At 37.1% G+C, this 15,414-nt stretch overlaps 1 protein-coding gene across 1 annotated transcript in view; it reads right to left on the reverse strand.

The window, feature by feature from the left end:
• The window catches only part of Lrrc39 (leucine rich repeat containing 39), a 33,365-nt gene that overhangs the window by 7,272 nt on the left and 10,679 nt on the right, over positions 1 to 15,414 (reverse strand). Inside the window, exons 3-6 of the mRNA XM_003479173.4 lie at positions 6,714 to 6,819; positions 4,251 to 4,407; positions 3,411 to 3,547; positions 164 to 309 (exon numbers count right to left, since the gene is read on the reverse strand). Of these exons, the coding sequence (XP_003479221.1) occupies positions 164 to 309; positions 3,411 to 3,547; positions 4,251 to 4,407; positions 6,714 to 6,819 (546 nt within the window). The remainder of the gene's footprint in view (positions 1 to 163; positions 310 to 3,410; positions 3,548 to 4,250; positions 4,408 to 6,713; positions 6,820 to 15,414) is intronic.

Consider the following 15,414-nt stretch of genomic DNA (forward strand, 5'->3'; position numbering starts at 1 on the left):
TTGGAATAAATGAAAACATTGTGTTGAAACACAGCATACTTCAAACTATATGGATCTACTCTAGTGGATTATGCTCCAGATCCTTTCTGTCTTGTTTAGTTCATTATTTCTTAATTTTCATAGGTGGTTTTAAACTAGTCAGTAGCATAAAAAGCTATTTTACCTTTCTATAGTATCAGGAAGTTGTTCAAGTCTGTTGCTTCCCATGTCCAGCCACTCAAGGGCAGGCATGTTCAACACAGCAAGAGGGATTGTAGTAAAGTGGTTCATACTCAAATCAAGGTGAGTAAGTTTTAAGAGATTGCTCAGCTGAAGAGGAAAGCAAGGTTTTTCAAAATAAAATTGTACAATGTAAGCTACTAAAAAACACACTGATACAGGAGACATTTCATATCAAAGAATGTTCACATTACACTTGGACTTTAAATGAAAGTAATCTACAGCAAATCAGATACAAAAATAAATAAGAAATTAAAAACTGATAGAAGTTGCATCAGTTGGGACTCGCGATATGGTTCATGCAGAACATGTTAGCATACATCAATGCTAGAGTTCAAACCCCCCCCCAAAAGGGGGTATAAAGAAATTGCATCTATTCAAAGGAAATTCATCTTCCAAATAAGCAAGTTCCAGGGCTAATAGGATCTGTGCAGGTGGCAAAACTTTTTTCTTTGATTACCTTTCATCTAACAGTTGAAAAGTGTATGGAAAATACTAATATTCATAATAGTTATCTTTCCTGAAATTTAATGCCTGACAATTTATGTACATCACACTGAATTTAATGCTTGGTAATTCTATTTTTAAATGAAATAAGCAATTAAAAATCATAAAGAATATAATACACACCAGGGTGCTCAGTTTGAGAATAAAAATGTCAGCTGGGCACAGAGGCGCGTGCCTGTAATCTCCCCACTCTGGAAGGATTGCAGATTCGAGTGCATCTTGAGCAACTTGGCAATTTAGCGAGACCCTTGCCCAAAATAATTTTAAAAGAACTAAAGGACTGGGGGATATAGCTCATGTGCAAAGGCGTTGGGTTCAATCCTCAGTACCGTACACACACACATGCATGCGTGCACACACACAAAATAACTATAAAACATATGCATATGCTCATACCCACTCTGTGTTTCTCCTTTCTTCTTCAGAGACAGTGCTGCCTATCCTGAATATATCTACAACTGCTATACATGTCGTTTATGTTTTTATTACTATAAGGAAGAATTTTCTGTATTTCTGTATATAATTTCATAAAATTTAATATCCTATATTTTTTAATTTAAGGTATATGATTCTATACTTACCTTTTTATTTGCTTTTTGATCTTATCAGTTTTTAAGTATATTCATATGGATGCATATTAATCTAATTTATTCATTTAAATCAATTTCTTTGATTATCTGTGTTCCCCACCTTGTTTAAGAAACTATATGAGTGATATACCATTGTACCTTAAGTAAATTAGAATTCTGACATCAACTGTATAAAAGGAGTGTCATTATTGCCACTTTAGGGATAAATGGCTCAAATAAATCATGAAAGTACAAATGATAGGTTTTGGGGGTTGGTTGGTTGGTTGGTTGGTTGGTTGGTTGGTTGGTTGATTGGTTGGTTGGTTTGGTTGGTTTTATCTTGAGATGGGGTTTCACTATATAGTTCAAGCTAGCCTTGAACTCACAATTTAGTATAGCCTGAGCTCAAATTGACAACAATCGTCCTGCTTCAGCCTTCTAAGAGCTGGAGTTACAAGTGTACACCATCACACTTGGCTTGTGAAGTCAAGTTTGTGGATCTAATACCACAGAACTTCTTTCCTACTTCTATATCCTGGTGAAAGTTTCAGGGTACGAAAATTTAGTTAATTTTTACCAAAAATTCAAATGAAACAAACAAAAGCAAGCCAAAACCTATGCATTTGGCTAGAAGATGCTAACATTTATTTCCATGTTTGGATTCTTTGTGTAACATCAGCACCACACACGCACACACACACACACACATACACAAAGACAAATACAATAAACATAGTATGAAAGAACTGCAGTGTTCTGTATAGCAGGTGATGCTGTTTCTCCAGCTTTGGAGTTCAAATCATACATAAACATTTTGCAAAATCTCCCAAAAGGAGTCTTGAAATTTTCAAATGGCTCAAAACAGAGTATAAAAAGATTGCTTTTACATTACTACATATATATTTATGTGTATCTAGTATGTACAGTTAATGCCTGACAGATGAGTCTCCAATTTCAGATCTCTTGGTAGTACTAGAATTTTTTCATTTTGGAAAATTGAAAATATAATACAGCACTTATGACAATCCTAATTTAGACATGTCAGAACTGAGATCTGTTATGGAAATGGTGTGTCAAAGGCCACACAACTACTTAGAGACTACATTTTGGTAATTAAACCATCTCAGGCTAAAGATCTTAGATCAGTATTTTTTTCCAGTGCAATCTGTCATCAAATGAATAAGCTAGAGACTGATTAAGGCATGCACAGATTCACATAGCTTGTTATTGATAGAGCCAACCCTAGAAACAAAATAAGATTTAGAAAAAAAGATATACATATATATATATACTTATTAGCCTTTATGAAAAAAATTCCTTGTGTGATCTTTCTCATTATATGTTTCATTAAACGTAACAATTATGTAATGAAATTTATATCCATGTTTGACCTGCAAGAACAACTATTTTTTGTGATATGTCCACTGGTTTTGGAGACAGAAGTCTGATATGCTTCCCAAAGAACTAGGTAAAGGGAACAGTTTTTATTTTGAATTTTATTACCTTGTCTTGACTTCTATCTTGTAAACTTGTTTCCAAGGCAAAACACCATGGAAAGAAATTTCCTTTGCTAATTCTCATAACCTTAAATACATTTGAAAAGTACTGTAAAAGTGTTTATTGTTATATGATCAATTTGGTTTAACCAGTGACATCATATCAAAACAAAATCTGAAGGCTTTCTAATTGTATCACTTCATTTTACTTGAAGCTTAGAAAGCCAGAAACATTTCCTACATTCATATCTTACACTTTTCTGTCTTGAAAACTGGTCACTCTATCACATTGTGGCTTTATAATAATCATTCACTCATTAAGGTCAAACATTTAATAAATAATCACTACAACCTTGACTTGCCCTCAATTCTGGGAATTTAATAAATAAAACTCTCATTCTGGCCTCCAAGATGACAGTCAACCGATGAGATCAGGGCTGTGACAATAATAGAAGTAGCATTTATGTAAAACAGATCTTAAAATCCAACCTTAGCATAATAGAAAATGATTTCTGACAAATATTTTTTCTGAAATAAAAAATATGGCATTTTGTTATTACTCTTATTTTGTTAACAGTCATACAATTGAGAAATAAACTACTAGCTAGATTTTTCTGACCTCTTGTGGAAGATCACATATGTCTCGGTTAACAGCGAGTTCTAATTTCTCCAAGCTGGCACAATTACTTAGCTCCCTGGGGACAGTCTGGATTTTGTTGTAGCTAAGAATTAGTTCCTGAAGTCTAGTGAGCAGTCCTACGAAGCAAAACAAAACAACACACACACAATAGAAAGAAGGTTCTGGTTATTAAGTATGACATCATTAATGATTTGTATATTGGCAAATTCATAGTTCTTATATTCTTCCATTTTCCCAGTTCACTCTTCCTTCCTTGAACAAGGAATGGGTTTATCAGTGCCACGGCAAAGAGTAATTTTATTTTGTGTTACCACTCTACATAGTGGGCCAGTAGCTGAGTGGTGGGGCATTTTCTTAGCATGTAGAAAGCCCTGAGTTCAACACCCAGCATAACAAATAAAACAAAAAAATACTCTGCAATTTTCCATTTGGGGACACGTTCCCCCTTTTCAATGAATCTATTTTTCTTTATTGTGTTCAACCTATCTTAACCTAGTTAAGTGGAATAACTAAACTAGAAATACTGCTTTCAGAATCTACAGATCAAGGTTTCCTATGTAATTCTCACATTAAAATCTCATCTTGAATAACTGCAGTAAGTCTAGAAACTTGGATTGTTTGGAAACTTCAATTTAAACATTTAAATTTGTCTCAAAATTCAAGTATATAAAAAGATGAGATCTTTAAACCATGTGTCAAAAAAATCAATAAAAATCCCTCCAAGCCTGGCATGCTACCCAGGAGCTCTTTCTCCTCCCTCCCCAAAGGCACATCTGAAGGAAAATAAAATAGCACAGGAATAAAATAAATCATCTTTACCAATTCCTGGAGGTATCTCTGAAATACTGTTTCGAGATAAATCTAATACAATGAGGTTCTGGAATCTTCCAATGAATTCGGGAATTTTCAACAAACCAGTTCTGTGTAGTTGCCATTCCTGAAGCTGATTCAGTTTCAGTAAAGAAGAAGGAAGAGTCTAAAAGAAATTACAGAGTCATTATATTACTTAAATGATCGTAAGTCCCATGCCACACTGAAGTGTGATATTTGATTTTTGTAAAAGCATTTTGGAACCGTTTTTCCTTAAATTTCCATCTATTTTGTGTTACTTCTCTATTATAGGACCTTTATACTCTTTTCCTTTTTCTTTTCTTTTCTTTTGAGACAGGATTTTTTTTTTTTTATTGGTACCAGGGATCAAACTCACGACCGCCTGCTTGCAAGGCAGGCACTTATGCCGTTGAGCTAAATCCCCTGCCCCTTGTTTTGTTTTTTTCAAGACAGGATATTTTTTCCCCTTTCTCATTTTATTTGTTTTCTTTTTTTCCCTTTTCTCATTTTATTTAACTTTTTCTTTCTTTTCTGTCTCCCACCCCTCTCCTTTGTTCCCTTCCCCATTTGAATATTTCCTTCCTGTTTCATAATACTTATTACACATTTTGGTCCTTACACTTTTATTTCTCACATCAGATAAACAATGTAGTATTTACACATATGTGTCCAATTTATTTCACTTAAGAATATGGACTCGAGATGCATCCATTTTCCTAGAAATGCTGAGGCAGGGCCTTGCTCTGTAGTTCAGGCTGGCCTTAGCCTCACTGTGTAGCCCAGACTGCCCTTGAACTCCCAGTGATCCTCCTGCCTCAGCCTCCCCAGTGCTGGCATTACGGGCATGTGCCACCACACCTGCCTTCTTTCTTCAACTTTAAACCCTAATCAGAATAAATAAAAATACCATATTTTGAATAATAATGCACAAGCATAGATGTTTGTCTTAAAGATTCTGTTCTACGAGGCTTCCCTGAAATATGCATGCTATTGAAAACAAGAATATACAAAAAATTATGTTAGTAATTTAAACTTTTCTTCTATTATAGGCAGCTATGTTAGAAATAAATACATACTACAGTGGTCAGAGAGGAACTGGAGTCTCAAAGAAGTCAACAAAAACAACAAATAAATAAGTAATTAAGTAAAGATATCAGAATTGTGGCTGGAGGAGCCCCTGAAGAAGGCCAGGCCTCCATACCTCCCTATGGGATAAACAACAACTTGGAATTACTGTAACCAGCACCACCTGGACCATTAAGGCCAGCTAGGCATCAACCAAAGGGTGAGAGACCAGAGCATCCAGACCCAGCCCTCCCCCCAAACGCCTTCGTTCTTTCCATATGCCTTCCCTGCATGACCTGTTCTCCTACTGGTTATCTCCAGGATGACTCTTCCATCTTCCCTGGTGGCTTTTTCTTTTAGCTAAGCGTAGCGTGTACCAATACTAAGCAGCTGTACTTGTAATCTTATAGATTAATTGTAGTTTGACCCATGTTGTACCCACGTTGTGACTTCGTTGTATAAATTATTCCATTCAGGACCCCTCCTGGAAATCCAGGGGCTGTTCTTCTCCTTAGTCCCAATAAAACCCTCCTAACTTCTTCCTTTGGTTCTTGATTTCATTCCTTGATATTGGGGGACTACAAACTCAACACAGTTGACATCTATCTAGCAAGTTGGAAATTAGTATTTCTGCTATCTCACTTCCACTACTATTTTAAAGTATTTATTTTATAACAGACTTTTTAAAGAGTTTTCTTTTAAGTTAGGGATTTTAAGAGTTTTAACTATTTTTAACTCTATATAATTTCCTTTTCAGTGTTAAAAATAGGAGAAAATAAACGAAATAACCACCTAGCTAAATATATGTACATCATATACATGAGAGCAAACACTGACCAAAGGTTAGAAAACTTTATAAAAATTAGAGTACACCTAATGTAATCAAGCAACTGTGTGTGTGAGTGCATGTAAAGGGAGAAAGTGAGTATGAACCAGAAGGTACACCTAACTAAAAACATTTCCACTTTAGGATTTATTTTGGCACCAGAAATCGAACTCAGAGCCTTGAGCCTGCCAGGCAAGCACTGTGCCGCTGAGCTACATCCCCAGGAATTTTTTTTGCAAAGTTTTAATAAAACATTTCTTTGAAAAAGCTGTATGATTTTCAAAAAGCAGATGATCATTTGTTATGGAAAGAGAAAATGCATATTACAAATACTAGGAAAAGAAGTAGCACAAATGACTTAAGGTTAGGGTTGAAGCAAACTGAATTTCTACAAGGTTGTGAAGTTGCATTTTGTCCCCTGTTGTTCATGTTTCCTGACACCATTTTTTGCATTGTTAAAATTAGGATCTCTAACTATTGAGTCTTCCAGGCTCACTATCATTCTGTCAGCTTCTCACCAAGTACAAAAGGTGGAAAATCAAGTATTCTGTAAAGCTTACCTGCCACTCTTCTTTCTCTATCTTCAAAATGACTCTTCCATCTTCCCTGGTGACCTTTTCTTTTAGCTTGGTTAAACATACTCGTTCTTCCCAGATCCGCACTAGCCTAAGACACCAGGAAATCATTGTAATTCACAGAGAATGAGGTAAGTAGCACTCACATTTTTGTAAAAAGGAAAAGAAGCCATCAAAAGTAACCAGTGAGCCAGTCGTATCTGGAAACCAGATTAGACACTGAGGAACTGCCCCAACCCAGGAGTGCCCAAACTGCAACCCCAAACCCACCTACTTATCGCGAAACCCCAGTCCTGTCCATGAGTGGCTGTTAGGATGCTCCGCTGCTGCGGCAATCCTGGGGCAACTTGGCTGCCTTAGGTTTTAAAGTTTGTACTGGTGCTGAGATTGATTCCAGAGCCTTACACAGGGTGAGTACATGCCCATCCACTGAGCTCTACCCCCACTGCTAAGTTTTTGAGAAGTATCTAATTCTCCATAAATTTTATTTAGAGCAGCTTTGAGATATAAGCACATGGTATAAAATTCATCTTTTGAAAGTGTACAATTCGATGGTTTTTAGTATATTTGTAGTATTATGCAACCATCATCACTAATTCCAAAATATCTTCTCATTCAAAAGAAAATTCTCCAGGGCTTGCTTTGGCAGCATAGATACTAAGATCAGAATATTCAGACAAGGTTAGCATGGCCCTGTGCAAGGCTGACATGCAAATTTGTGAAGTATTCCCCTGAAAAGAAGATAAGTCTGCATAGCTGTTAGCAGTATCTTACCAGCCCCCTTTCCCTACCCCTGGCAATCATTAATCCACATTTTGTGTCTATCAGTTTGCCTGTTTTGCTCATTACATATAAGTGAGATCACACAATATTGCATCTGGCTTCTTTCTCTTACAACGACTTTGTTCACAATTCACCCATGGCATAGTGTGTATCAGTGCTTACTTTCTTTTTATGATAGAATGATTCTACTGTGTCTGTCTGCCACAAGATTTTGTTTGTTCATTAACTGATGAACATCTGGAGAGCTGTGCTTTTTGGCTGTTACGAGTAGTACAGCTGTGAACATTTGTGTGCATGTTTTTGTGTTATGTTAAAGAAAAATTATAGGTCATTCTTATGGAAAAAGCTCCTGCAACAAGTCCCAACAAACTAGCCTAAAAATCAGATGAAAGTCATGATGCTAAGGTACCATTTCAACGAACAGAAACTAAATTGATATTTGTTCAACTTCCCCAAGAAATCAGGAGAGAGAAACTACCATGAAGTTTCCTATACAGAGAAGTTTCAATTAGCATAGTAATGAAGTTCTCTCTGCCTCAATCTTTTTTTGTTTGTTTTTTTTTTGTTGTTGTTGTTTTTTGTCTTTTTCCTTTTTATTGGTACCGGGGATCGGGGATCGAACTCACGACTGGTACCGGGGATCGAACTCACGACTACCTGCTTGCAAGCCAGGCGCTTATGCCACTGAGCTAAATCCCCAGCCCCTCTGCCTCAGTCTTTACAGAAAATAAAAATTGACTAGAAGTAACTTGATATCAACCAGTCAGTTTTCTGATGTTCTTTTTCTTGATTTGTGCCTGACAGCGCAAGTAACTTTAAAATGACAAGTTTGATCTTCATTCTGTTTCTGCTTCTTTCTGTAATCTTTGGTAGTCAGATTATCCAAGCATATATTCTATTTTATGGAAAAAAGTGCTGCCTTATTCTAGAATCACAAATAAAGCCAATTAAGGTTTTTAAACTAAATTGTGATTTTATCCACTGACAGATTATATGACTTCATTTCTCTTTGGTACACTCTTTGGAGTTGTTGTGTCATATGATAATTTTGTGCTTATCTTTTTATTTTTTAACATAAATTGACATTATTTATTGTCACTTCAGCAGCACATATTAATAAATAGACATTTATAAGAAATAGAATTAGACTTCAGAATTATAAATAGAGGTTTTTAAAACTGAAATAAAAGATAATGAGCAATATGCTCTGAAATATTTTAAAATTTATACATATTATTCAAATTTAATTTAAACACATACGTTTATTTCTACATTTGCTCATCTTGCAAACAGTATAGGTTAGGGTAATTTGTTTTTTAAAAATTTTAAAATTTTTATTAGTGTATATTACTAGTGCATAATGGATTACATTCGTTGTGAGGAGTTGGTACATGTACATAATGCATTTTAAGAATTGTTTTTACAGGGCCGGGAATTTAGCTTAGCAGTGTAAGCACTTGCCTGGCAAGCACAAGGCTGTGAATTTGATCCTCAGTACAAAAAAAAAAATTGTTTACTTTTTTAGGAACTAAACTCTTTCCAAACCAGCTACAGCATTTTACATCTCTAGGGAGCAATGTGTTTAGGGTTCCAGTTTCTAACATCCTTATTACTGTCCATCCTTATGATAGCTATCTAATGGTTGTAAAGAGTATCATATTGTAGGTTTGATTTACATTTTTCTGCTGACTGATCTATAGATATTTAATGAAATAAAATTATCTACTTAATAGTTATTTTGCTTAATGGCATGCAAGTAATGATTTAACTTCAGGATTCAATCTCATATATTACATGCCAATTTTCTTAAGACTTCATTTTTCAGATACAAAAGTATATAAGATATGTATAAGTTACTATATTTCTATTAATTTGTTTTTCTTTTAAGATGGAGTTTTACTATGTAATTCAGGCTGCCCTTAAACTCACAAGTTCTGGGGTTACAGGTGTGTGCCACCACACCTAGCCCCTAATGATTTTTGATCCATGCACATATACAGAAGAATAATGTCAAACTATAAAAATAGCTTTCAAAATTTTTCAGTTTCTACCCTCAAAATTTTCTCACATATGAAAAAAATAAGTTTACATTTGGACATAATTATGGATTAGGGGTAGAAAACACCAGAGAACCTAATCAACAAATGAGCAAATGAATTTTTTCTCAAAAGTAGTAAAATGCCTAATAAGTATATGAAAAAACATGCAACATCTTTATCATTAGGGTAATGCAGATCGAAACTACCTTGAGATAGCTCAGAATGGCTACCATCAAGAACACAAAAACAATAAACCCTGGCAAGGATGCACAGAAAAAAAAACCCTCTGCTGGTGGTGATGTAAATTAGTACAATGCCTATGGAAATCAGTATAGATTCTTCAGAAAAACTAAAAATGCATCTACCATTTGAGCCAACTATGCCACTCCTGGAAATGTAGCCAAAGGAATTAAGGACAGCATATCATAGAGATAGCTGCAGACCTGTTGCAACACAATTCAATATGCTAAAGATATGGAGTCAGCCTAGGTGCCCATCAGCAGGTAAGCAGGTGAAGAAAATGTACTTACACACACAGTGAGTATTCTTCGGTCACAACAAAAAAGCAATTATGTCACTTAAAATGGATGAAACTGAATATCATCATGTTAAGAAAAATAAACCAGACTTAGAATGACAAGTATTGCTTGTTTTATCTATTATGTAGAATAAAAAAATATGGACTGAGAAGAGAGACTAATATTAAACAAGAGGAGGAGAGTAAGAGAGAAGTGGGAAGAGGATACAGGAGAAAGTAATAGGAGGAGTGGGTGTCATGCATATAGGAAAGCATCACCTCAAAACTCAGGATTTTGTAAAATTCATGTGCACTAACAAAATACATATTTTAAATGCAGCATTAATTTGAACATTTATTTGCCAAAAATCTCTCGACATCTGGGAATTTTTAACAACTCTGTATATTAACTGGTCTTCAGTGAAGATTTTACTATAATAAACAGAAAAAAGCAAAGCAAACAAAGAAAAAAACCCCAAAGTTTTAAAATAAACAGAAAATATTTATTGGCTTTATATGTTCGGGCTTGCAAATCCTTCTTTTAGAGTCCATTTATTTTAATCTGTCACATGCCTGAAATTTAATCTGCTAGCAAGTGCACTGCGTCAGCAGGGCTCTATTATAGCTATCTGAAGACAAATAGCTGAGATTCCCATAGGTTTTATAAATTGAGGAAAGATTTATAATGCCAGCTACATCAATTTATAAGAATAGAACTATTTGAATAGCGTAATTGTTGTGTTAGTTTGTTGGGAGTCTTGAAGCCGGAAATTGACTCTGCATGCAAGGCTGGAGCATGACCATCCCAAGAACACAGAGTTCCCGGGGTAGGCCATGTGAAGAAGCTGCTTCAGCCTAGGGAACACCTGCCCCCAAGACAATCTGAACAGTAGGTTACTAGGACAACAGGGTGTCATGTGACAGTAAGTTGCTGAAATGTATAAATAAACGCCCCTGCGGTGAGGGGCCTGTTCTTTTCTTCCCATCAAGAGAGTGAGGTCTCCCCCTGACACCAGGTTCTTCTCTTTTTTATTTTCTCATCTTTTCACAGGTCCTTCACCCCAAGAATCTCAGGAGCTGCAGCTGGTCACTATGTTAGTTAATATTCACTAAGAGAAGAGTGAAATTCAGGGCAAGATTTGAAGTCAAATTCAACTAGGAATCATTCTCTAGCCTTTAATTTTAGCTAAAGAATTCATCACCCCTTATAGTCCAAATGCTGTACTAGACGCTGGAAATGCAAAGAACTCCGTCCTTAATGACTTTACAGACATATACTATTAGTAGACAAGTCCATTTCTATGGCTAAAAAGATTTCTGAATTCTTTCTGGTTCTGTAATTCTATGAAATAAGGCCAGAATATACTATTTATTAATTTAGTGGCCTTGTTTAAGACACTGCACCTCTATAGGCCTTGCTATGAAATCCAGGCTCCAAATGAAATGATCTCTAGGTGACCTGCCATTTTCATATTTTATAATTCCTGCACTGTTTAAATTTCATGTTCTTTCTTTCTTTTTTTTTTGTCTTTTTCCTTTTTTATCGGTACCGGGGATCGAACCCATGACTGCCTGCTTGCAAGGCAGGCGCTTATGCTGCTGAGCTAAATCCCTAGCCCCTAAATTTCATGTTCTTTCACATCTTGATTAGAAAATTTAAAATTCCTTAAAAATTCTTTATTGTAAAATAAAGCCTTTCTCAGACACTGTCACATCAATTCTTGCCTAAACACTTGATTGATTCAAGACAGATTGGCATTCAAAAGGCAAATAGGCTGGGCCTGTGGTGCACACCTGTAATTCCAGTATGAAGCTGAGGCAGCAGGATTGCCTTGAGTTTGAGGCCAGCCTGGGATACATAGTGAGTTCAAGGTCAGCCTGAACTACAAAGTGACTTTGTCTCAGGAAGAGAGAGAGAGAGAGAGAGAGAGAGAGAGAGAGAGAGAGAGAGAGAGAAGGAAAAAGGCAAGGAGGACAATTTCTGCTTGACTTTAGGCTTTTTTTAGTGGCACATTTAGTTTAGAATGTCTCTCAGAGCTTTGTGTCTTAAAGCAGCCACTGATAGGAAGCACTGGAATCTTTGGGAGATGGGGCCCAGGGAGAGGTCACTAGGACTGTTGTACTCTAAGAAAATAGCTTCGTTATATGTGTATTATAGCAAACCTGTATAGGGGCTTACTAAATGTGTTTGTTTTATCCTTTTTCCCTAACTGATATGTTAAGTGACCTAATTGATATGTTGAGCAACACTCTCCCCTGTAAAGAATTGCAAGAATCTCACCTAATTGATATGTTAACCATTGTTGCCCTCTACAAACTACAGAAGCTGTGCTAAAACAAGCTAACAAGGGTTGTTAATCACTGCTAGGCGCCTCTATTCTCCGCTAAAGAGCTAAGGAAAACTAGAATGGCAATTAATTTACATTTATTTAAAGTAACCTGCTTGTGTGCAGAGAGATTTGCGTGTGAGTTTAACCCTTTACCCTGACCTTGACACATTACCGCCGTTTTCTGTTCTGTATGGCGCCTTATTGCCTCCCTCTCCCCTCACCTATCTATCTAGGCCATAAAGAATTTGGGTTTCTGGTGACCTCCCCCCGACCCGGTGATGATCTGTCGTAAAATGAGCCTGCCCCAATTTTAAGAACTGCTTAGCTTAAAGAAATTACCGGGTAATACTATGGCCCAAACCCCAATCGGTGCTTTCCTTTTGTTCTGTATGTATCAAATGAGTTAGATATCAGGTCTTTGTAAAACTTAAGTTCCAGCGTCTTATAACTCGTGACCCCTTCACACTCACTAGCGAAGACAAGCTGTACTGAGATAATTAACTCTCCACTTTCTTCTCCAAATATTGCTGCAGACGTGCCACTCTGAGATAATGTCAGTCTGCAGGATGGGAGTAATTTAAAAAAACACCAGGAACTCCCTAGATTGTCAGAGCTAAGTGGACAGCAATACAGTTTCCAGACTCGGGTCAACAAGTTTGATGGCTCTACAGGTTTCTTTGTTTCTCTCCCCCCTGCCCTTTCCTCCAGCCCCTTTTTAAAGTCCTCCCTTCAGCTTCTGGGGGACAGTCTCCAAATTGGCTCCCGGAGACTGGTCGCCAGGCCTGAAAATAAAGCCTTTGCCACCTAAATTTTTGGTCTCTTGCCTCCTTGGATTTTATACTGGGGCCCAAGTTATAACAGGACCTCAAGGGTGTCCTCCTTGGAAGCAGTTCCCACAGGGCTTGAGTTCCTCTGCATAAAATCCTGTGTCTGGCTGTGCTGTTTCTTACTGCTTGTGTGTGCACTCAGTCCCTCTGTGCCTGAGCGCCTTCTGCCAGGATGTGCTGCCACCTTCTGACTCCCTGGAGAGCCAACCAATGCGGCCACTGATCTGGGATTCAAACATGGAAGGCTATGAGCTAAATAAACCTCTTCATAAATTAGCTGCCTAAGTATGTCATTGTGTTGATGCAAAGCTACTAATATATTTAGCAAAAGCTGTAGCCACCTTCAGCTGAGAGAAGAAACATTCCGTTCCATTCCTTCCTTCTCACCCCTTGCCTGTCTGCAGGCTCCTTTCAGATACATTTCCTCTTTTGGCCAATCCTGGGCTACTCGGTGTTTTTTGCAGACCTAGTGAACATCACCACGCCCTGGGAGCTGGTTAGACTCTTGCTCCTAAAGCAGCTTTGTGTTTCAGCAAGGTCTCTGTGTGACTCCTACGCAGGGAACTTTGAGAAACACTTCTGTACTTTAGAGCACAGCAAAAAGGACATTTCTTTGGCTTACTTTGGCCAATTTAAATGTGTGACTTTTTTTTCCCAGTGAGCTTTTTTTTTTTCTTTTCTTTTTTTCTGTCTCACTCTAGGTCTGTCAGATTCTGCTAGGAAAAAGAGATCAAAAAAAGCTGATATGTCCTAAACTTAATTACAGAACTCAGAGGGTGAAGGGGAGGCAGGTAAGCAGAGTTAATCACCCAATGGTCAGGGGCCAAGCCCATGGAAGTCTTTCCCATTTGTGAGTACCTGTTGAAACCTTGACTTTAATCCCGCAGTGGTGGACTACCAGGCAGTGAGGCTCTCCGCTTACAAGTGAACCTTCCTGACTATCAACCCCAACCGATCCAGAAGCAACACATTCTCCACCGTATGGATTGTCCTCCTACCCCCAACTTTCCCTTCTATGTGTTATCCTCCCCTCAGCAACCTCCACAGCAAACATAAGCTTTCCATTGTAAAAATTCTCTTGGCTCCTAGGTCCAGCACACATTTTTAACTGTTCTCTCTCTTTGCTGCTACGAGCCGTGGGAACTGGCCTCACGTCCAGGTCCTTTTTCTATAATAGTTCAGTAAACTGTTTTCTTTCAGAGATACCTTGGCCTCAAAAGTTTGGATTTAACAATTCTTACCTTTTAGTATCTGTTAAGTAAAAATTGGAGGAGATCATTGTTTTGGTTAATCTTCCTGCCCTGAACCTAACAAACAAAAATCAGAATGAAACCATGGTGGTGCTTCACCGTGTCACTGAACAGAAACAGAGCTGTTCTCCGGCCTTCTGAGAAATCAGGAGAGATGACAGCCTGATTCCCAAACAGGCCAGTTCCAGTCAGTGTGCTAACAAAGTTCTCTCTTTTTAATCCTTCCACCCCCTCCGCCAAAAGTAGCCTAACGTTAACCATTTTCTATTGTTCTGTCACTTCCCACAAGAAAAATACCTTTGAAATGACTGATTTACTTTTTGTTCTTTGCTTCTGCTTTTTTTCTCCAGCCCTTTTCTATCTATAAAATCAACTTCTGTTCTAGTCATCAGAAAACTTATTTTATTTAAATGGAATAAAATAATGCCTGGTTCTAGACCAGTAAATAAAGCCAATTAAGATCTGTAAGTCAGGGCCAGGGATTTAGCTCAGTGGCCTAAGTGCCTGCCTGGCAAGTGCAAGGTTGTGAGTTCAATCCCTGGTACAAGAAAAAAAAAAAAAGTCATCAAGTTGGTTTAACTTTGTCCTCTGGCAGGTCAGTCATGATTATTTACTTACTATTTATTCCACAATACTCCAGGTTTCAAGTTTAACCTAGTTTACTTTTTTGAAATGTCTTGGGATTTATTTAACCATAAAACAATTTTTAAAAATTGCTGCATTTATTTTATAATTAAACTGTTTTAGGATTAAAAGAAAATGTTTTGAAAAATTGTACAACTTCACATAAATTTTCTTTCTTTTTAGTTTTTTTAAAAATTTGTGGTGCTGGGGATCGAAGCAGAGCCTCCTGCACACTAAGCCAGTGCTCTACCACCGGGCTTCTTCCTCAGCCCATGGAAAGTTTCTAAAACTAGAAACCAATTTTGGCAAAAGAGTA

This window comes from Cavia porcellus, unplaced genomic scaffold, assembly GCF_034190915.1.
Source record: "Cavia porcellus strain 051 isolate PalLab524CR breed Dunkin Hartley unplaced genomic scaffold, mCavPor4.1 scaffold_1, whole genome shotgun sequence".
Classification (NCBI taxonomy): Eukaryota; Metazoa; Chordata; class Mammalia; order Rodentia; family Caviidae; genus Cavia; species Cavia porcellus.